At 35.5% G+C, this 23,204-nt stretch overlaps 2 protein-coding genes across 10 annotated transcripts in view; one reads left to right on the top strand and one right to left on the bottom strand.

Annotated features, from left to right (window-relative positions):
- The window catches only part of POLI (DNA polymerase iota), a 29,935-nt gene extending 21,388 nt beyond the window's left edge, over positions 1-8,547 (top strand). For all 9 annotated transcript variants that reach the window (XM_025365581.1, XM_025365578.1, XM_025365580.1 and 6 more), the window contains 2 exons: positions 2,153-2,358; positions 3,969-8,547. In XM_025365581.1, coding sequence (XP_025221366.1) covers positions 2,153-2,358; positions 3,969-4,787 — 1,025 coding nt within the window. In that variant the 3' untranslated portion in view covers positions 4,788-8,547. The remainder of the gene's footprint in view (positions 1-2,152; positions 2,359-3,968) is intronic.
- A 7,829-nt stretch (positions 8,548-16,376) lies between these two features.
- Positions 16,377-23,204, bottom strand: part of STARD6 (StAR related lipid transfer domain containing 6) — a 37,559-nt gene continuing 30,731 nt past the window's right edge. Inside the window, exons 5-6 of the mRNA XM_025365589.1 lie at positions 21,167-21,260; positions 16,377-16,573 (exon numbers count right to left, since the gene is read on the bottom strand). Coding sequence (XP_025221374.1) covers positions 16,390-16,573; positions 21,167-21,260 — 278 coding nt within the window. The 3' untranslated portion in view covers positions 16,377-16,389. The remainder of the gene's footprint in view (positions 16,574-21,166; positions 21,261-23,204) is intronic.

The raw sequence follows: 23,204 nt of genomic DNA, 5'->3' as shown, positions 1-23,204 counted from the left end.
ACAACTATCTGATGATCTTTGACAAACCTGACAAAAACAAGAAATGGGGAAAGGATTCCCTATATAATAAATGGTGCTGGGAAAACTGGCTAGCCTTATGTAGAAAGCTAAAACTGGATCCCTTCCTTACACCTTACACAAAATTTAACACAAGATGGATTAAAGACTTAAATGTTAGACCTGAAATCATAAAAACCCTAGAAGAAAACCTAGACAATACCATTCAGGACATGAGCATGGGCAAAGACCTCATTGACTAAAACACTGAAAGCAATGGCAGCAAAAGCCAAAATTGACAAATGGAATCTAATTAAACTAAAGAGCTTCTGCACAGCAAAAGAAACTATCAACAGAGTGAACAGGCAAACTACAGAATGGGAGAAAATTTTTGCAATCTATCCATCTGACAAAGGGCTAATATCCAGAATCTACAAAAAAGTTAAACAGATTTACAAAAAAAAAGCAAACAACCCCATCAACAAGTGGGCCAAGGATAGGAACAGACATTTCCCAAAAGAAGACATTTATGCAGCCAACAGACACATGAAAAAATGCTCATCATCACTGGTCATTAGAGAAATGCAAATCAAAACCACAATGAGATACCACCTCATGCCAGTTAGAATGCCGATCATTAAAAAGTCAGGAAATAACAGATGCTGGAGAAATAGGAATGCTTTTACACTGTCGGTGGGAGTGTAAATTAGTTCAACCATTGTGGAGGACAGTGTAGCGATTCCTCAAGGATCTAGAACTAGAAATTCCATTTGACCCAGCCATCCCATTACTGGGTATATACCCAAAGGATTATAAATCATGCTGCTATAAAGACACATGCACGTGTATGTTTATTGCGGCACTATTCACAATAGCAAAGGCTTGGAACCAACCCAAATATCCATCAGTAATAGACTGGATAAAGAAAATGTGGCACATACACACTATGGAATACTATGCAGCCGTAAGAAAGGATGAGTTCATGTTCTTTGCAGGGACGTGAATGATGCTGGAAACCATCATTCTCAGAAAACTATCACAAGGATAGAAAACCAAACACCACATGTTCTCACTCATAAGTGGGAGTTGAACAATGAGGACACATGGACACAGGGAGGGGAACATCACACACCGGGGCCTATTGGGGGGTGGGGAGCTGAGGGAGGGATAGCATTAGGAGAAATACCTAATGTAAATGGTGAGTTGATAGGTGCAGCAAACCAACAGGGCACATGTATACCTATGTAACAAACCTACACATTGTGCACATGTACCCCAGAACTTAAAGTATAAAAGAAAAAAAATTAGGCCATTTTCAAGTTTTTCTTGAATTTTAATTTCTGCTAGGCCCTCTTTATCTCCCCGTGATGTGCATGTAGCCCTTTCAATGAGTGTATGGGGTGCTTAGGCCCTCTGTGGCCTTCCGTTTATTTGCATGTAGCCTCCTAGTCAGCTAAGGTTGTGAGGGGAGCCTATGTAGTCCCTCTTTGGTTCTCTCATTTCCAAATCTCCTGGTGACATTTCTGGCTGGTCCACTGATCTGTCATTCACCCCAACCACAACTAAAGCCTCAGACTAGCAGAGCTGTGGGATCTTCCCATTCATTTCCTATCAAGTTTGCTCATTTTACTGGCAATGTTGCTAAGTGTGGGCTTTTGCCCTCTGCCTCAAATCAGGTCTGTCTCCTCTAGAAGTGAAACTGCTGACTTTTGCAGCCTTCACCCTGTACCAACTGAGGTATGTAAAGGGGCATTCGAACGGTCCCAGACAATGAAGTCCCAGACAAAGTCTCCTACTTTGTTAGCTAACATATAGCAGCTGTTCATAAATCAGTACTTCTTACTTTGTTTGCCTTTGGTTCATTTCCAGATTTCTACCAAAATGATTGTTTTTGACAATGTTCAGTTTTATAGTAGCTTTTTGAGAGCGGATTTTCTGACCATATCACTGTACTATAACCAGAAATACCATATTTCAAATCTTTTGAAAAATTTTAACCATTTGGTATTAATGTTGAAATGTCTTAATTTGTTATATAATGTCAAGATGCCCAGTGATACTTATTTAGGATTTTAATTTCTTAATCTCAGCAATATAAAATATATTATGCTCTTAATATTAATTATGTTTATTATCTTCTTAACATTTTATTTAGGAAATTATGATGTGATGACCCCAATGGTTGATATACTAATGAAACTTTTTCGAAATATGGTGAATGTGAAGATGCCATTTCACCTTACCCTTCTAAGTGTGTGCTTCTGCAACCTTAAAGCAGTAAATACTGCTAAGAGAGGGCTTATTGATTATTATTTAACGCCATCATTATCAACAACTTCATGCTCTGGCAAGCACAGTTTTGTAAGTATACTCTTTTTTGTTCAGTTTTCTAAGTATACCCTTATGGGATTTGTGTGGTTAAATTACAAATCTAAGTGCTTGTCTTTTTGATAGAGTTTAGAGATTCTTTTGGGTGATATTGTTTAGGTAATTAACTTGTTTATAATACCTGTCTTATGGTTGCTGGCCTTAAATATACTGTGATCTAAGAAGAAAACATAAGCATCACTGGATAAAAGAGAGAACCATTATGGAGGTTCTCTATTTTGGAATTGTTAACACATTTTATAAAAATATGTGCTCTATAAAAATATGATGGATTAGCTCATAAGTATTAAAATATTTTCAGGTATTAGAAGTCACATCTTTTTGTCTTTTAGCTGACACATGAGTTACCAGTACCTTTCCCACGATTCTTTTGTTAAAGTATTTACATTTTCTTGGTTTTGAAATAGTAGTGAATTTTGATAGCGATATTGATAGAATTGACTACTGATTTTACAGTTGTAAAGTTAACAGTGTGACAATAGAAAGGCAGAGGCCAGTCACATTTTCAGACGACTAAAACAAAACCCCTTTACTAATAGACCACTATTTAGTAAATGTGGGTTACCTTAAAAATAATTATTTTTTACTAAATTGTTCATGCCTATAATTAACTCAATTTAAAATACTTTTTTGTTTGTTTTGTCAGTATAATTTTAGTAACCTTTTCATTTTCATTTAAGTTTAAAGTGAGAACAGTATAGTGTATGCAAATAGTGAATTAATGGTGTCTTCAAATTACTTTTTTCTGTGACCCTTTTTATTCCGTCTATTAAATTTGAAAAAGTGTTTTCTGTTTACATTTTATTCGGTGAAATTGGAATTAAAAGTGCTCACTTATAGTGGCATTAGAGTAGTAAATATAAGTGAAAGTACCTTGTATATATTTGTCACACAGTAGGTATTCAATAAATATAAGGGCCTGAATCTTTTCTACTCCTTTTACTTTTTTGGAGTTCATATTGTGTTGATGTTTACTGAGTTATATTTGACTATGTTTATATTTTTATGCTGCTTAAAACTAGAGGAGACATTTAAATGAAAAACTATAGGAAAATTACACAAGTTAGAGTTGAATATGTCTTTAAATTTTTATATAAATATAAACTAGTACTATATCTTGATGATGTTGGGTTTTTGTTATAGACTTTTTTATCTTTTTGTTAAAAGTTACCCTTTAGAATAATAATTTTTGGAAAACTAGCCCTTGATGCTGTATGTGTATGTTTTTCTGAAAAATACCCTTAGGTGAACTTGCGTTCTCTAGGCCACCATTCTTGTATTTATAGAATTGAAAGTTTGGCTGCATGATTGTTACACTCTTTCCAGGTCTCCAAATGCATGTTTACCTCTGTCTCGGTGCTATCTAGGAAGGAAACCTCTTCCTGGAATAGTGGGTAAAGATTCACACAATAGTGTGACTAATTGTGGTAGTAGATCTCTAGTTATTTGGAACAGACCACAAAGAGTTGAATTTGCTGAGTAGGTTAGAAACATGTCAGATAATAGCTACAGGCACATAGCAGCAGCAGGGATATTTAAAACATATCAGATATCTAAATTAATCTGTTATTCTTGTGTTCTAGAAAATGAAAGACACTCATATGGAAGATTTTCCCAATGACAAAGAAACAAACCGGGATTTCTTACCAAGTGGAAGAATTGAAAGTACAAGAACTAGGGAGTATCCACTAGATACCACTAATTTTTCTAAAAGAAAAGATATTAATGAATTCCCACTCTGTTCACTTCCTGAAGGTGTTGATCAAGAAGTCTTTAAGCAGCTTCCAACAGATATTCAAGAAGAAATCCTTTCTGGAAAATCTAGGGAAAAATTTCAAGGGAAAGGAAGTGTGAGTTGTCCATTACATGCCTCTAGAGGAGTATTATCTTTCTTTTCTAAAAAACAAATGCAAGATATTCCCATAAATCCTAGAGATCATTTATCCAGTCACAAACAGGTATCCTCTGTATCTCCTTGTGAACCAGGAACATCAGGCTTAAATAGCGGTAGTTCCTCTTCTATGTCTAGCCAAAAGGATTATTCATATTATTTAGATAATAGATTAAAAGATGAACGAATGAGTCAAGGACCTAAAGAACCTCAAGGATTCCACTTTACAAATTCAAACCCTGCTGTGTCTGCTTTTCATTCATTTCCAAACTTGCAGAGTGAGCAACTTTTCTCCAAAAACCACACTACAGATAGCCATAAGCAAACAGTAGCAACAGACTCTCATGAAGGACTTACAGAAAATAGAGAGCCAGATTCTGTTGATGAGAAAATTACTTTCCCTTCTGACATTGATCCTCAAGTTTTCTATGAACTACCAGAAGTAGTACAAAAGGAACTGCTGGCAGAGTGGAAGAGAACAGGATCAGATTTCCACATTGGACATAAATAAGCATATTCAGCAAAAAAGTCTGAAAATCTAGGGAATACCATTATTTTCAGATTAGCGGTTTATTAAGCTCTTCTATATTAAACACTAATAGATATTCAATAATGGAGTAAACTTCGAGATAAAGCAAGAATAGTTGCAGGAAGTAAATTCTGGCACAAAGCATAAAAATATAACAAGAAATAATGTAAAATACTATCTTTTCTGTCTAAAGCTGTTTTATATTGCTTTTCAATAAAAAGAATATCATGGTTAACCTAGAATATTTTTCATGAATTGGTGGGGAGATGTATATGCTTGTATATAAAAAACAGCCAAATCGTTGCTATGGTAAAGGACACATTTTTTTTTTCCTATGATATGTGGAATATCTGAAATGCAGCCTGTTAGGATATAACCAAATAGCAAATCCTACTGCCAACTAACCTATTAAAAATATAGACAGTTTTGACTAAAGTACATTACATTTAGTATGTTGACTTTTAAAATACCAAAGCAATTTATATTCAATTAATGCTTCTTCATACACCAATAATCTACTACAATACACAGCACACAAGGGCCATTCAATAAACATTGAATGAATGAATGAATGGTTTGGCTAGGGCCAGGGTGGGGAGTTGAAGTGAGAGAACAGTGTATGTTGTAGAGAACAGTGGTAGAAGGAACTCTCCATGCAAGTAAATTAAGGGAAAGATGGACACCAGAAATGCAAGGTGATGGGCCTATAAGCATACTGGATAATGGAAGAAGTCCATTTCTTTCCAGCTACTTTGAAGGGCCTAAAAGCACTGAGTTACATGTTTTTGTATCTTGCCTACATTTGGAGATGATATTAGGTTGTCATAACAACCACAAATATAGACCATTACTAAATTGGTGGACGTCTTATTTCTCCCATTGTTACTGTCTTCTTCTTTTGCCTGCTAAACTAAAAATTGGATATAAGATTGAGAATGTGTTATATAATTTGCAAGACATAGAGGATGTGTATAGAATATACTAAAGTATCCCCCAGCACCAATATGGGAGTATCGTGGTCTCAAGTTTATAATTTTTGCACATATAAAGAAGAGACTTTAAAAATAAAGTACACAAATATGAACCAAAGAGTAGCTTAAAAATACTTTCTTCTAGATCTGAAATTTTCTTTCCTTTTTTTTTTTTTCCTGGAGACAGAGCCTCACTCTGTCGCCCAGGGTGGAGTACAGTGGCGCGATCCCAGCTCACTGCAACCTCCATCTCCCAGGTTCAAGCAATTCTCCTGCCTCAGCTGGGATTACAGGCATGCCCTACCACACCCAGCACATTTTTGTATTTTTATTTTGTATTTTTAGTAGAAACCGCATTTCACCATATTGGCCAGGATGCTCTTGAACTCCTGATCTCAGGTGATCCCCCACCTTGGCCTCCCAAAGTGCTGGGATTACAGGTGTGAGCCATTGCGCCCGGCCCCAGGTCTGAAATTTTAACTTAGTTTTGGATTCCTTGGAATTTGAAAATACGCTAACACGGAAGATTTTAAATAGGTAGTTTGAGGTTATCAAGAAAAGTAACTTGGAGCAAGAACATCAGAAATTGTTCACCATGCAAATATTTAGTATTCTGAATCAAGGAACATAGTATTTTTTTACATGAAGTATTCCAGTAAGGTAATTAAACTTATGGAAGGGATATATAACTTTTTGTAAATAATTCATTAAAACATTTTATAATCCTTGTAATGATTTCAGGAACTTCCTAGAAGGGTCTTAAGAAAAGATGGCTAAGAAAACAAAGTGAATGGTTTTGTCCAGCTTAGAAAGAGAAGGTAAAATAGTTAAAAATACATTTCATAGATTGAGAATGTAGGGGCTGTGTCACAGTTATGCTACTTATTTTGTGGTTTTAAGTTAGTGTCAACATTTTTGGGTCTCAGAATCAACTTTTTATGGGATCTTTTTTCTCTGTTTTTAAGATTATCTCTTTTTGATGTTTTGCAAGTTTACTGTATTATTTGGAAGTGCGAATTTCTTTTTATTCTTAGCATATACTGGCTTCTTCCTGTATTTTTAAATTCATGTTCTGTAAAATTCTCAATCACTAGCTCTTCAAATATTTCTTCCCTGTTCTAGGACTGTATACAAATGATAGACTTTCTTACTGTATCCTTCATGTCTTTTAATTTCTCACATTTTTCATCCTCTTGTTTCTTTTTACTGCATTTTGGGTAATTTCATCAGCTGTATCTTTCTGTTTACTAGTTCATTTTTCATTAGCATCTCACCTGCTGTTGAAAACAATGATGGTTTTAATTTCAATAAATATATTTTTCATTTGATTCTTTTTAACTTCCTATTTACTGATTATAGTCCCTTGTAAGTCTATTTCTAATTTTTAAAAGTCAAATATTTGATATTTTTGATAATTTCAATATTTTAAGTTTTTATAAGTTTACATTTAAGGTTATTATTTATTGCCTATATTGTGACTTATTTCCTTGAGTATGTGTTAATCCGTGAGAAGACAGAGGACCTAAGTTGTGTGTTTCCCTTCAGTATGATTTGAGTTCGTTGCTTCTCTGGGTGAGGTGGTACAAACTCCTTGGCATACTCTATTCACCTTTGAGGATCCTGATTGAATGCCAATGCCTTGTCTTAAGTTTAAGCTCCCTAACCCTTACTACTAGCTGAAGGTTTTGTCTCTGCAGGTCAATTGCAAACTAACAGGCCGAAGCTATCTGCCTTCAGGGATAAACCCCATCTTTCAAGCTGTCTTCTTGCTTGATGCTTCCTGCTGCTTTCTTGCTTTTGTTTCAGCTCAAGTTTTTTTTCTGTATCTGTCTTGAGTGTAGAGGGTATTTTTTTTTTTTTCTGTTTCTGTCTTGAGTGTATAATATAGAGGGAGTTTCTGTCTTGAGTGTAGGCCTGGAGATTTTCCTTATATGGTACAAACCAGCAATGAATTAAGAGGTCTGTTTTCTCCAAGATCTAGTGTTTTGTACTGGGAGAACACTTTTAAAAAGTGTCTATTCCATTGTAGTGCCAAAGTACAAATTTATTTGGATTTATTTTTTGCCATCTTATTTTTTACCATATTTCTTTTTCTATGTTATGCTTCTTTCTCACCTTTATCTCTCCTCCTGTCTTTTGGTATCAGCTGGATTTTCTATTTAATCATATATTTTTCCCTTTACTGATTTGGAATGTGAATGTTACAAGTACTTTTGATTATCCTTAAACATCTAAAAATGCTACCCTCTTTCCAAACAACACAAAGGTATTGAAATAACATTAATTCTAATTAAATTCCACAAGTTCTTTATTGAATCTCCAAATTGGATATTATTAGTATTTTATATAGTCAATGTTTGTTTAGATTTGCCCAAACGTTTGTCTTTTTTGATGGGACATGGTGGGAGCTTACCTTTTTTCTTGTGTGTCAGATGTTCCTTCTAGGTAAAATTCTTTATACTTTCTGAAATTATGTCCTTAGAGCTTTAGATTTAGAACTGACATCTCTTGAGCTGTTCTAAGATAATATCTTTTCCTTTGGAGATGTGCAGTTTTTATTATATGTCTAGCTGTAGATTTATCATGGATTTAGGTTTATTCTGAATCTGCAGATTTGTGTCTTCCATCAAATCTGGATTGTTTTCAATATTAAAAAACTTCTATTTTAAAATCTGTATATAGAAAGGTACATAAGCATAAATGGACATGTTAATGAGTAATAGTAACAACTGTGTAACTATCCAAGTCAAGAAATAAAACATATCAAGTAATCAGGAAGTCCAGTGTTTTCTCTGGGGTTTCATTACGTAGGCATGATTTATTAAAATCTTTACTGTGTGATTGAACTTAATCTCCAGCTTCCCTCCTCTACCTGGACATCAGGCTGGCTCAAAGTCTCAACACCCTAATCATGGTTATTTTTTTGACATGAGCTACCTCCATCCTAAATCTTCTTGTTAGCATTAGCTGTCTAGGGCCCACTGTGGGTCACATCATTAGCATACACTTTCAGGGCTTACCATGAATAATGAAGGCACTCCTGTTGTTTAGGAAATTCCATGGGTTTTAGGAGCTCAGTGTCTAGGAACGCTGAACGAAGACCAGACCAATTGTACTACAGTATCTTTTTTTTTTTTTTGAGATGGAGTCTCACTCTGTTGCCCAGGCTGGAGTGCAATGGTGTGATCTTGACTCACCACGACCTCCATCTCCCGGGTTCAAGTGATTCTTCTGGCTCAGCCCCCTGAGTAGCTGGGATTACAGGCAGCTACCACCACGCCTAGGTAATTTTTGTATTTTTAGTAGAGATGGCATTTCACCATGTTGGTCAGGCTGATATTGAACTCCTGACCTCGTGATCTGCCCACCTCAGCCTCCCAAAGTGCTGAGATTACAGGCGTGAGTCACTGCCCCTGGCCCTACTATAGAATCTTTTAAAATGAGTTTTGAGATGTCTTATGGTCCCCAAAGTGATCTACTTTAGTAAATATATGTATGACTTGACTGACAATGTGGTTATGCTCAGATAAGGCCATTGTAAATTGAAAATATCATGAGTTAAATACATTTAATACATCTATGAAACATCATAGCTTAGCTAGGCCTACCTCAGACATGCTCAGAACAACTCACTTTGGCCTGTAGTTGGGCAAAATCATCTAACACGAAGCCTGTTTACAGAGCCTGGACTGGGTGGGGTGGTTCATGCTTGTAATCCTAGCACTTTGGGAGGCCGAGGCGGGTGGATTGCCTGAGCTCAGGAGTTCGAGACCAACCTGGGCAACATGGTGAAACCCCATGTCTACTAAAATACAAAAAGTTGGCGTGGTGGCACATGCCTGTAATCCCACCTACTCAGGAGGCTGAGACAGGAGAATCGCCTGAACCTGGGAGGCAGAGGTTGCAGTGAACCAAGATCGCACCATTGCACTCCAGCCCGAGTGACAGAGCAAGACTCCATCTCAAATAAAACAAAACAAAAATAAAGCCTGTTTTATAATAAAATGTTGAATATCTCATGTATCATGCTGCATTTCAGTCACTGAATAGAATTAACAGCAGATAGTACTGGAGAAAAAATTAGTACACTTGAAGACAGAGCAATAAATTATTCAGAAGGAAACAGAAAAAAAATAAACAGAGCATCTGTGAGCTATGAGACAGCTTCAAGCAGGCTAATATATGTCTCCTCTTATCACTCCCGGGTTCAAGTGATACTCCTGCCTCAGCTTCCCGAGTAGCTGGAATTACAGGCATGCACCACCAGGCCCGGCTAATTTTTTGTATTTTTAGTAGAGAGAGGGTTTCTCCTTGTTAGTCAGGCTGGTCTCGAACTCCCGACCTCAGGTGATCCGTCCACCTTGGCCTCCCAAAGTGCTGGGATTACAGGTGTGTGCCACCACGCCTGGTCAATATATGTCTTATTCAAGTCCCCAAAGAAGAGTGTGGGAGATGTAAAAAATATTTGAAGAAACAATGGAGAAATTTTTCCAAATTTGAGGATAACTATAAACCCACAGGTCCAAAGAGATTGGCAAATCTCAAGTACAATAAACATGAAGAAAACTATACCAAGGAATATCCTAATCAGAGCTCTTAAAACCAGTGATAAACACCATCCCTTCAAAAAGACATACTATTAGAGAAAAACAAGCAAAACCAACAATTTTGAAAACATTGGAAGCCAGAAGACAGTGGTCTAACATCCTCAAATGAAGTAAAGAAGTGGGGGGAAAGTCTGTTAACTTAGAATTCCAAACCCAGCAAAAATATCTTTTTTTAAAAAAGTAAAATAAGAACATAAGGCATACATATGAAAGAACTCATGCCCAGTAGACCTACAGTACCCATAAAATTAGAGGAAGTCCAACAGGCAGGAAGAGCACACCAGATGGAAATACAGATCTACATACAGAAATGAGGAGCACCAGAAATGTAGGTATATTTAAAAGCTTTTTTTGTTTCTTATTTCCAAGTGTCTTTTTAAAAGTTGCTATATAAAACAAAAATAAAAATTATTAAAAATACATTGGAGGGTTACAATGTATGTAGGAGTAAAAGGTAACAATAGTACAAAGGCCAGGAGGGGAAGTATATAATTTTAAGTATATAAATGGTAATATATTATTGTAAGGCCCTTAAACTAAATATGAAGTGGTGGGTTACAGCTTGAAGACAGACTGTGGTAAGTTAGAGATGTATAATATAAACCCTAAAATAACCACTGAAATAGCAAAATAAGTTTTAATAAATAAGATACTAAAGTCAAGCTGCATATTCTGTATTAGTAAAGCTTAATTAATTTTCTGAAAAAATAAATATAAATATAAATATAAGTTGTACTACTTTCTGCACTCTAGTGGAACTTCTTTGCTTCTTTTACTATAGATACTGGAATACCTTTCCAGATGCCTTTGCAGCCAGATGTGAACAGTGTTCCATTTCTGGCTAATGAGATGTAAGCATCTTTGTTGGGGTATGGGGGTTCCCAAGAAAGCTATGAAATAGGACTAAACTCAGCTAAAATATCTTTTGCCTTTCACTCTTTTTCTTCCTGCTTAGAGCACTGGTACAGTGCCACCAGAGAGACAAACGCTATAAGCTAAGTATGGCAGAACTGAGTGCTGTAAAGAGCATTGGTCCCTAATGACAGTATTAGGCCATCATGTCAGATCTCTACTGCAGACTCCCAGACTTATTGTATGAGATCAATAAACCTCTCAACATTTATGTCCCCTATAAATCATATTTTTGTTGTTTGCAGCCAAACATTTTCTTAACTAATATAATAATGTCCCCCCCCCGCCATGGAATCTACTGTTCTGATTCATTAATATTATGTGTCCAAAATCATGGTAGAGAAGGGACATTGAAAAGGGACATGGGGCATAAATAGTCTTGATAATTTCTTGGTAAGACTATTTATGACTATATTTAGTTAAATATAAACATTTTTGTTTTGGTAAGTCCACTAATGTCTGAATATCTGAAAGTATTGGAGGAGTTATATGGTAAGAAAGATAAGATTTATAGAAAAATCTAAGTTCAGAATTGTTAAATTATTTTTATTTGTCATATTATTTGGATGCCAGTATTACTTACCTTTAAACCTTCCTGTTTTATGTGATAGTTATTATCATATATGGTACCTTCTGCAATACCTAGCTATTTAGAAGTAATCGAAGTGACAAAATGCCATAATATATGGAGATGATGACAGGGCAAGGAGAAGGAATCAAAGATACAGTACCTGGTATTATTTCCTTTTAATTTGTTTGCTATTATTATTTACATTTTACCTTAAATAGGAGACAGGTTAATTAAATATCCAATTTTCCTATCTGTAAGACAAAGAAAAAACTTATGTTTGGCTTTCTGATTTCAAGATTTTTATCTTTCTTGGGATATATATTTTATAAAATGTATAATTTGGTTATTTGTATGTTTAGGGGTGGCTAAAAGGCTCACATTCTTCTAAGAGTAAAGTCTAAATTGGAAAATAGTAAAAGTTGCATACTCACAAAATTAGGCATATTCTAAATCATAGTATAACTACAACTTTAATTATGTCTCACGAACATTCAGTAGAAAAGGGAAAATAACACTCAGAATCCCAGTAGATTTAGGAAGAGAGTTGGGAACAGAAGACAGTCTCCCTTTAGTTATGCTGCTCTTTTAAATTGTAGTGGTTTTTTATATGCCTTCCAGCTTCTCCCCCACTGTGCCCTTCTTGTTCCCATAGGTCCCCAATCCCCAGATTTCTGTGCATCCTCTCTCATGCAAAGAAGGCTGGAAGACAAACTTCTGAAGCTAGAGGGTGATTACTAAAGGAGTTTGAAGTGAGTGCCATGAAAAGACCTAATTACTCTTAATGAGAATGGTATTTCTGTATGTTCCCACACTTGAATTTTGACCGCCTTTATTTAGATACCACCAGTTTTACATGCACTCATTTATGCGTGTTAATTCTATGCAGTTTTATTGCATGTATAGATTCATGTGACCACACCACAGTCAATGCACAGGGCAGGTTTATCACAAGGATCCCTCCTGCTACCCTTTCAAAGCGACAGCCACTTTCTTTCTTCTCCTCCCACTACCTCCCTAACCCCAGAAACCACTAATTCTGTTCATCTCTATCATTTTGTCATTTCAAAAATGTTAAATAAATGGAAGAATGCACTATTTAACCTTATGAGATTGGCTTTTTCATTCAGTATTATTCCCCTGAGATGATTCCAGTTGTTGTGTGCATCGATAGTTTGTTCTTTTTATTACTTAGTAGTATTCTGTGTATGGATTACCACAGTTTAACTCTTCACCCATGTGGGTTGTTTCAAGTTTTTGGCTATTTGGAATAAAGCTACTATCAACATTTGTGTACATGTTTTTGTGTAAATGCTTTCATTTCTATGGGATGAAGAGTACAATTGCTGGGTTGTACAGTAAGTATTTGTTTGATTTGCAAGCCACTGCCGCACTTTTCCAGAGAGGCAGTTACCGTTTCACATTTCCAGGTGCAATGTATGAGTGATCCATTTTCTCCAAATCCTTGCCACCACCTAATGTTATCACTATTAAAAAAAAACTTAGCTATTCTGGTAAGCTTGTACTGATATGTGCCTTTACCTAATGGCCAATGATGCTGAACATCTTTTGATATGGATATCTTAGTGAAATGTCCATGTCTTTGTCCCTAATTAGATTGTTTCTTATACAGTTGAGTTTTGAAAGCTCTTTATATATTTTAGTTACAAGTACTCTGTTGGAAATGTCTTGCAAATATTTTTTTTTCCAGTCTATCACTTATCTTTCCATCATCCTCTCAGGTCTTTCACGTAGTATACCTTTTTTTCTTTTTTAACTTTGATTAAGGTCAATTTGTCATTTTTTTCTGTTAAGAATCATGATTTGGTGTCAAGTGTAATATCTCTGCCTAGTTGTAGGTTCTGAAAATTTTATCCTGTGTTTTTCTTCTAAATATTTTATAGTTTTATATTGTGCATATAACTCCATATTCCATTTTAAGTAAATTTTCGTACTTAGCGTAAGGTTAGATCAAGGCCTATGAATGTCCAGCTGCTCCAACACCATTTGCTGAAAGGCTGTTCCACTGAATTGTTTTTAAACCTTTGTCACCCATCAAAGGTGATTTAATATACTCACGAGAACAGTTTATTTTTACCCATTCCAATGCTCTTTTCTTTCTGAAGACCTCTGGATCCTATTTAATCTTCATTTTTAGCAGGCAGTCCTGCTGTTCAGGTGTAGTATGAGGACTGGGTGGATGTGTTGGTTTAGCCTTCCATTGGGCCCTGCCATCACCACTCTGGCAAAAGTAGAGCACAGACTGCCTCTCATTGCAGATGGGTGAGGTGGCAGTTCAGCTCCCCTTCTGGCCCTGCTCACATCCTCCTGGCAAAGAGGGGCACTGATTTGCACATCCTTTTTGCTTCCCAGTGGGACTGGAAGCTTACCTCCCCAATGGAACCTGATGACACAGGGGAGGTGACAAGGAAATGGAGTGCTGCCTAGGCCCGTGTCCTACCTCTTTGTTTCACCTTGTTGATACCCAGGTGGGAATGGAGGCTCAGATCCCTGCTGAACCCTGCTAACACCAGAGAGGGTATATTAGTTTCCAATGGAAACTATAACAAATTTCCACAAATTTAGTGGCTTAAAAAAACAAATTTTTTGTCTCATAACTCTGGAGGCCAGAAGTCTGAAAGCAGGGCCACACTCCTTCTGAAAGCTCTAGGGGAGAATCCTTTTTCAATTCTTCCAGTTTCTGGTGGCTCCAAGTGTTCCTGGGCTGTGGCTGTAAAACTCCAGTCTCTACCTCTGTCTTCACATGGCTTTCTCCTCTTATCCATGTCTCTATCCTCTATGTATCTCTTATAAGGACATTTGTTTTTGGATTTAGGGCCACCAGGATAATTCAGGGTGATCTCATCTTGAGATCTTTAATTATCTTTGCAAAGACCCTTTTTCCAAATTAGGTCACATTCACAAGTTCCAGGGATGTGACATGGACATTTTTTTTGGTGGGTCACTGTTCCCACTACACCCTGATGGAGGGTGGGGATGGAGGCTTAGCATCCTGCTGGGCCTTGGTGACTCCAGGGGTGGGAGTAGGGGTTGGAGAGGGTAGTGAAGCTCCCTGGTCACTAGTCTTTCTTTGCACTACCTAGTTACTATGGGTTGAATGTCCCTCTGCTTTTATGAATGGATTAATGTTACTGTCACAGGAGTGGTTTTGTTATAAAAGTGAGGTCTCTCTTGCTCTTACCCTCATGCCATGTGATGCCCTCCACCATGTTATGATGTAGCAAGACGGCCCTCACCAGATGTCGGTACCAGGCTCTTGGACTTCTCAGTTTCCAGAATTGTGAACTAAATACACTTCTTTTCTTTATAATTATTCGACCTGTGGTATTCTGTTATAGCCACAGAACATGGACTAAGACATTGGTTAAGTCTCGTTGCTGCCAGCTGGGGGTGGAAGCTGTCTTTGTCACTGGACTTCACTCATACTACCTATATTACCTCCTGCTTCTGCTGAGTGGAAGACAGAAAATCAGCTCCCTGCTTGGTCAGTCTACATCACCTGGAAGGGCAATCAGTGCTGCCTACATCTGCCAGGTAGAAGATGGGAGATTAGCTCCCTGCTCAGCTTTGCAGACACCATAGGATAGGGGTGTGTCAGGGCACTCCCATCTGCTTCTGTGGGATGGGGGTGGGTAGGATGGAAAAGTATCTCCTTGCTCTGCCACACTGAAACCATGGGGGTGGCTTGTAGGTTGATGCTTGGCTGGTGTAGGGTGGGCATTACAAAAAAGGGTTTTTGTTCTGTTAGGCGCCTGGTCCTATGACTAGGAGGAGAAGGCTTTTCATGCATGCAGTTGTGTGTGTGTGTGTGTGTCTTTCCCACCTGGGATATGTGGGAGGCAATAAGGAAACCCAGAGAACTCACTGAATGTCATTCCTTAAGTCCCAACGTCCATAGATAGCTTGCTGCATTCTTTCCACTTATGCTTGAGTTTTCCTATGCTTGTTTGTTGTGTTCTGTGCAGGGTCTTTAAGTTTTAAGAGGAAAGACTTGGGAGGAATGGGCTATTGCATCTTGGCCACACCAGAAATTGTTTGATGACTCATTCCATTTAAAATTCTAAATGTCATTAGTCATACATTGTAGTGGAATTCTTTTCAATTTTTATGTTCATTTTTCCTACAATTCTCAATTTAAGCAGTAAGTGAAAGAAAAACAATTTAAAGTATATTTTAACCTTTAGTTAATGCTGACCTCTGACTGTATCTGCTTTCTTATTGGTTCTTATACAGAGGATTTTACAGGGACAAAAGCAAAAGATGAAAATATGCTAATAACACTTGTTATTTAACGTCATTCTTATGTGAGATTAAAAACTGTATTTAATGCCATATTCTTGTACAACTATGAGTTCTTATTTTTATGAACTATCTTCAGCAATGTGTACAAGAATACTGTTTAGAATAGTTTAACAGTATTATTTATGCATGTTGACTTAGAAGTAAACTGCAATAACTACTACACATGATTTTATAGCAGAATGGCCTCATTTCTTCTTTTGGTATCATGAATGACTATTATGACGAAATCCACGTCCTGATGGAGTTTTGTGTGCCTTTATTCCATCTTTTGCATTGAGGATGAAGTTTACTAAGTTGGAAGGCATGGTTTTTTCAATTATTGATGGGGACAATTTTCCTCTCATTTCTGTCTGGACAAACATCACTAGTTTGGAATATGCTGGGTTTCTGTAAGCAAAAGAAGAGTTAAAAAAAAAGATAAGAAATTTTTAGATTTACCTACTGAATTTACAGGTTTTTGGAGAGCAGGATTCTTATTCACCATTGACATACTTAAAAATTGTACTTAAAAATATTAAGTGGCTAGAATATTTCTTAAAACCTTCAGTTTTAGGCACCCTTTTCTTTTTGTCATTTTACTGACTTTTAAAAATTCTAACAGTAATGTATGCTTATTATGAAAATTTAAACAATATAAATTTTTCATAATTAAAGAAAAATTTCCCTCCCTTATTTCCCTTATCCTGTTTCCCAGAGATAATCACTGTATATAATTTTAATTGTTATCTTTTCAGGTGACTGTCTATATAGATATGTGTGTATATATATATACACACACACATATATACAAAGACAGCATACATCTGTACATAAATGAATATGTACCCCACATATATAAATAGAGTTTTATTTTTTTAATGGAGACATTTTTCTGCAACTAGTTTTATTTTTATCTTATGAACTTCCTTCTGTGTCTGTACATACAGATCTACTTAACTGTTTTTCATGGCTACAGACAGTATTTCTATTCTATTTAACAGTCCTTTTATTGACTATCATTTAGGTTGTTTCTCACTTTTGGCTACTGTAAGTAAAGCTGCAATAAAATATCTTTGTAATGTATCCATTTATGCTTTTTTTTTTTTTTTTTTTTTTTTTTTTTTTTGAGACACAGTCTTACTCTGTTGCCCAGGCTGGAGTGCAGGGACGTGATTATAGTTCACTGCAGCCTCGAACTCCTGAGTTTAAGCGATTCTCCAGCCTCAGCTTTCTGAGTGGCTGGGACTACAGGCATGCCCAATCATGCTTGGCTAGATTTAAAATTTTTTTTAAAGAGACAGGGTCTCATTATGTTGCCAAGGCTAGTCTCAAGCTCCCGGCCTCAAGCGATCCTCTCACTTCGGCCTCCCAAAATGCTGGGATTTCTGGTGTGACCCACTTCACCCAGCCCCATTTACACTTTTATAAATACTTATAATTTCTAGGTCAAAGGTTTGTGCATTAAGCTTTTTGACATGTTAATTCCAAACTGCACTCTAAGTGGTATTTTATATTCTAGCCCACCGATCTTCACACTGGGGTAGGAAAGGATGAATACTTTTAAGAGAATAAGTTTTCAAATCTCTAACTTCCATATGCATTTTTTCCTTAATCTGATGTGTAAATATGTCTCTGATGGAGATGTGGGCTTTTTCTTTCCTATCAGCCTGTTCAAAATCGCCCTTCTCTTGCTTTATACAACAAAGGCATACCTGTTATCCACACTAAATAGTACTATGGTGCTTTACCTTGGTATGTAAAAATCTTTGAGATGCTAAAGGGAAAATCTGAGTAGAAGTGGATTGAGAAAAAAATCTTTTCCAAGTCATGCCATTTTTTTTTTTTTTTTCAGTAAAACTGAAGGATCTAATTGAGCTGTCAGCTGACAGGTCTTTTTTTTTTCTTTTGAGACAGAGTCTTACGCTGTCACCCAGGCTGGAGTGCCGTGGCATGATCTGGGATCACTGCAAGCTCAGTCTCCCGGGTTCAAACGATTCTCCTGCTTCAGCCTTTCGAGTAGCTGGGACTACAGGCATGCGCCACCATGCCTGGCTAATTTTTGTATTTTTGGTAGAGACGGGGTTTCACCATGTTGACCAGGCTGATCTTGAACTCCTGACCTCAGGTGATCCACGGCACCTCAGCCTCCCAAAGTGCTGGGATTATAAGTGAGTGCCACCATGCCTGGCCAAGTCTTTTTTTAATGATAACTATTTTTTGATGATCGGTCACTACGTAATTTATGGTATATAATTCATAAATTTTTATATAAAAATAAAATAAAAAATATTTTTATATAATTCTGAAATTTATTTTTATTAATTATTAAATCAGAAATTATTTAATTGACAGTGCTGGAATTATACTCTCCTTTTTAACACATTTATTTATAAATGTGTTAAATTTTATAAATTTAACTGACTGAGCTTGCAGTGATCCCAGATCATGCCACGGCACTCCAGCCTGGGTGACAGCGTAAGACTCTGTCTCAAAAGAAAATGTTTAATAAATTTTCTTCAGTTTTCTTAAAATGAAAGCACCAGTAGACTTGATATTGAATGCTGTCTTATCAGTAATATACACCCACAGTTAAATGAAATGAGTGTAATGGTTAAAAGCGTGGACTCAGGAACTAGTCTGCCTTGGTTTGAAACTGAGCTTTGCTATTACCTATATATAACCTTCAGATAGTTAATCTCTTTGGGCTTCCACTTTCTTTCCTGCCCATTGGGCACAGTCATACTACCTACTTTATGGGGTTACTTTGAAGATCAAATGAGTCAATATATGCAAATTGTTTATAACAGTGCCTAGCACATAGTAAGTGCTATTTCAGTTTTGCTAATAATAAAATATATGTTTCTAATAACAGTTTGCACTATGTTTAATATTTATATATAAACATATTTTTAATTTTGATCAATATGTAATGATAACTTAATCCAGAAGGCATATATATATTTGTAGTTGTTAGACAGTAGAGTTATGGGAAGTAAAACAAATTTTAAAACTTTAAACACATGTCATTTTTGCAAAGAATTAGGATGACTATGAAATAATTCAAACCATAAAATATATTCTATTAGAATAAAATTATATGAGGGGAAAAATAAAAATGTGAGTTCAAGGAGGAAAGGAATGATGTAAATTTTCTGACTGTTAAAAGTTGTATTTATTTTAAAGTGAATAATTTAATGGTGGGTTTCAAGTTATGGTATTTATAATCTACTGGATATGTTTATAAGGATGATATAACCATTTTTTTTAAAAAAGTCAATGTTTAGCACATGCTGGGAATTGTACTTTTCATCAATGTAATTTACTTTTCATCAATGTAATCCCTATGAAAAATTTTAATGTCAACTTAAAAATGTGCAAGGGAGAATATAGTTTTATAAAATTTTCAAGGAAGACAACCGTTCCAACAAATAGCGTGAGTGTCCATTTTCTTATACTTTTCTCCATGCAAGGTTTAGACTATTTTTACAGTGCCTCAAATGGCTAGATTGAGAACACAGTAGTTCCCTCTTATCCTCTGTTTCACTTTCTGCAGTTTCATTTACCTAAGGTCAACCCATTCCAGAAATAAGAAAAATTCATAAGCCTTAAATTGCACATTGTTCTGAGTAGTGTGATGAAATCTTACATCATCCTGCTCTGTCCCACCCAGGATGTGAAATCATCCCTTTACCGGCGTATTTAGGCTGTATAGGCCACCCACCCATTAGTCACTTAGTAGCCTCCTTGATTATGAGATCAAAAAACCATGGTGTATACATAGGGTTTGGTACTATCCATGGGTTTAGACATTTTCTTGGGGTCATGGAACATATCTCTATGGATAAATGGGAACTGCTGTCCTTACTAGTAGTTTCTATGGTCTTAAATCTTTCTTTGTGTTTACAATGGCTTTACACACATAAGAAAGCCTTTCTAATATTTACTGGAGTGCACTTCTGCATTGACAAGGTGCAAGAAGGGGACTTGGCCAGTGAAGCATGCTTTAAGGTGTAAAATTTTCCAACTATAGTCCGTGCCAGTGGTTGATTACCTTGCTGAATTGGTGTAATTACCCTTCATTTGTTTTGTTTTCTCCTGCTATGGAGAATAAAATCTTGGCCATAGATTCAAAATTGACAAATGGGTAGAAAGACTACGCATTGTTATTATTATCTGTATCAACAATCCTGTACATTAATGTGAATAATTGTGAGGTTTTTTAGTTTTCCAATTCAGTAGAGGAAATGTTAAGGAATACAGGTCCAAAATTTAATTTCATTTGGGCTTCCTTCACATACATTTTTTTTCTTGTACTGAAACATTTATATCTAACCAATGCATCTGTTTTCATGTGCCAATATCTTTTACTCAATAAAAAATCATTTAGCAAACATTAAAACTTAAGGAACTTATGAAATGATATACATTGAATTAGAGTATATGCTTTTACAAAATATGTATATTTTATGCTGCCATTTTATCCCAAGGCCACCTTTAGGCAGTGACTCATCTCTGATTTCTTCAGCTTTTCTTTTATCTGAATGTACCTACTGGATCTTATTTTGCAGGTATCTGCTCTTAGTAAGTAGTCCATTGGGAAGAATTCATTCAAAGTAAAGCATTCATTACTGATAAATGTGTGTTATAATTCTAGGAAAGTTTATTTTTAATTCATAAAAGTTCCTTAATAATTTACAGAAATGACTCTAATGGAGAAATAGAAAATATCAAGGAAGCTTAACTGCTGGGAAATGTTTGTGTGTGTTTGATTGTTCTCAGAAACCTCAGATCATACTTTATAGGGAAGTATCCATTCTGATTATACTTAAAATGAAAATGATTATATGAAGTTATTTTAAAAATCATATTTAGGGGCAGTTTTTTTTTTCCCCCAACAGAATATGCTGGTACGTATTTCTACTGATGAGCCAGGAATCTTGAACTAAATCACAAGTTGAACTAAAAAACCTGTTAAAATAAATAAGTGCAAATAACACTTACTCTTTCATTGGTGAACATACAAAGCCACAAGGATGGTTATAACCACGGATATAATTTGAAGATGGAGGATATTCTGGAAAATCCACGCTTTTAGCTAAGAGATTTTAAAAAATTAAAATGAAACCTATTTCACAAAGAGGAAAAATTATTTCCAGCAGCATATTTTAAAAAATATATAATATAGCATTTAAGTTGGTTAATAGCATTAACATTAGTTTTATATATGTGAATGTTTATTTGCACATATGAAGCCAAAATTGAGAAAATACCAGTATCAGCACTATTGTCCTCTTAAATTTTTTCCTGCTAGTATTTCTAAAGATGCTGTCAACTTCTGTATACAAGAAAAATGGTTAAAAGCATCATTGAACTATTTTCTGAGATTTGAAGCAAAAGATGGCTCAAATCTCAGAAAATAGTTAATGCCTATAACTAACTTAAATCTCACTGGGTTTGAGTGAAGACCGTTAACTGGCTTTGGGTGAAAACTATTCTACTAGGGTCCTGGGTTCATAGATTTTTTTGTTAATCATGTTTTTTTTTTTAAGTAAAATATTTGAAGTGGTTAGATGGTCTGTCAATAATGATATTTTAAAATGCTCCCTTCTGCAATTCCCTGGAACTAACTTCAAACTCTAACTGAAAATCAGTAGAGTTTATTTTAGAATTATGCAACATAGTATCTGTATTCTATGTGAATGCAGAGGGGGTTGGTTTATGATTTAATTTATGATAATATATATATACTCTTTCTAAAAATATTTTAAAACATATATGTGTTTATTCTGTGCAACTGAATCCTACTCTTATCAGAGAAGATGGATTTTCTGATATGATTTTAACATAAGCAAATCAATTCCATGGGAAATACAATGTAAAACACTAACTTGGAGACTAGAGTTGTTGAATAAATTTTCCATTTTTATGACTTATATCATTATCTTGACAGAGCCTATAATAGTACTGCCAGAAGTGATGTTATTATAAAAGATTTTTTCTCTGTTTGAAATATGGAAATTCTGCTTGTCTTCTTTAAAAAAAATCTGTTGTAGTCTACAAACAGGTATGGGTCTTTTATGAAGCATATGGTGTGGTAGTTAGCACTTATTTTGGAAAATCAGAAAGAACTGAGTTTTAATTCTGGGTTAGCTGCTTATTAGCTATGTAACTTAATTTCTTAACTGCTTAATTTCCATGAACTTCAGTTTCCTCACTAGTGAGATAATGCAAGCAAAATATTTAGCTTATAGCAAGGTACAGGGTAGGATAAAAAAAAGAAATGTTAAGAAAACTATGAGTACTGATCAAAAATTCATTCAATGGAAACTTTTAAAGCAAATTCAATAGTGATTTGTGCACCAAATCACTATCAACTAGAGGTTGATTACCTCTAGTTGTTGATTTTAATCTCTACTTCTTTTTTAGCTTCCCTCTGATCACTAATAATTATATAGAAATGGTCTGCTTTCAAAATATGGAAAATAACAGATGTATGATCTGTTTAGACAGACTATTTTATGTTGTAGGCCATGAATACATTATATGTGCCCTCATTTCAAAAATGAGACAACTAAACATATATGAACATTATGAACATCAGCCGTTAGTGGCATGCTGAAGAAAGAGCTAACTGGGTTTGAATGAGTGCTACGACGCAGTCTGGACTCTGAAAAGTAGAGTACTAAAGATATCTCGAAGGAACTGAAATCCTGCTGGGAAATAATAATTAACAAAATGTAATTGTCCTTGGTCCCAAGTAGGAATAGTGAAATTAATCCAAATTATAGAGAAAAACGGGCTTTATGCCACTGTGCTACCAAAGTTCCTTCACCATGAGTTATCTTAAGTTATCTGAGTCCATAGATCCTCATGGTATGGAATGGTATGTTTTGATCAATAATGCAAGTTAGAAAATTACACATATGCATTTTACAGAGTGACACATTTGGGAGTGGGGATAGGTATATATCAAAACCTGCAGTTTCTAAAAGAAATAAAAGCACATTTATGTAAAGAGCCATCTAGTGGAAATTTCTTT

Source organism: Theropithecus gelada, chromosome 18, assembly GCF_003255815.1.
Source record: "Theropithecus gelada isolate Dixy chromosome 18, Tgel_1.0, whole genome shotgun sequence".
Classification (NCBI taxonomy): domain Eukaryota; kingdom Metazoa; phylum Chordata; class Mammalia; order Primates; family Cercopithecidae; genus Theropithecus; species Theropithecus gelada.
The sequence above is the reverse complement of the archived record's forward strand: the minus strand, read 5'-3'. Positions and strand labels throughout refer to the sequence as shown.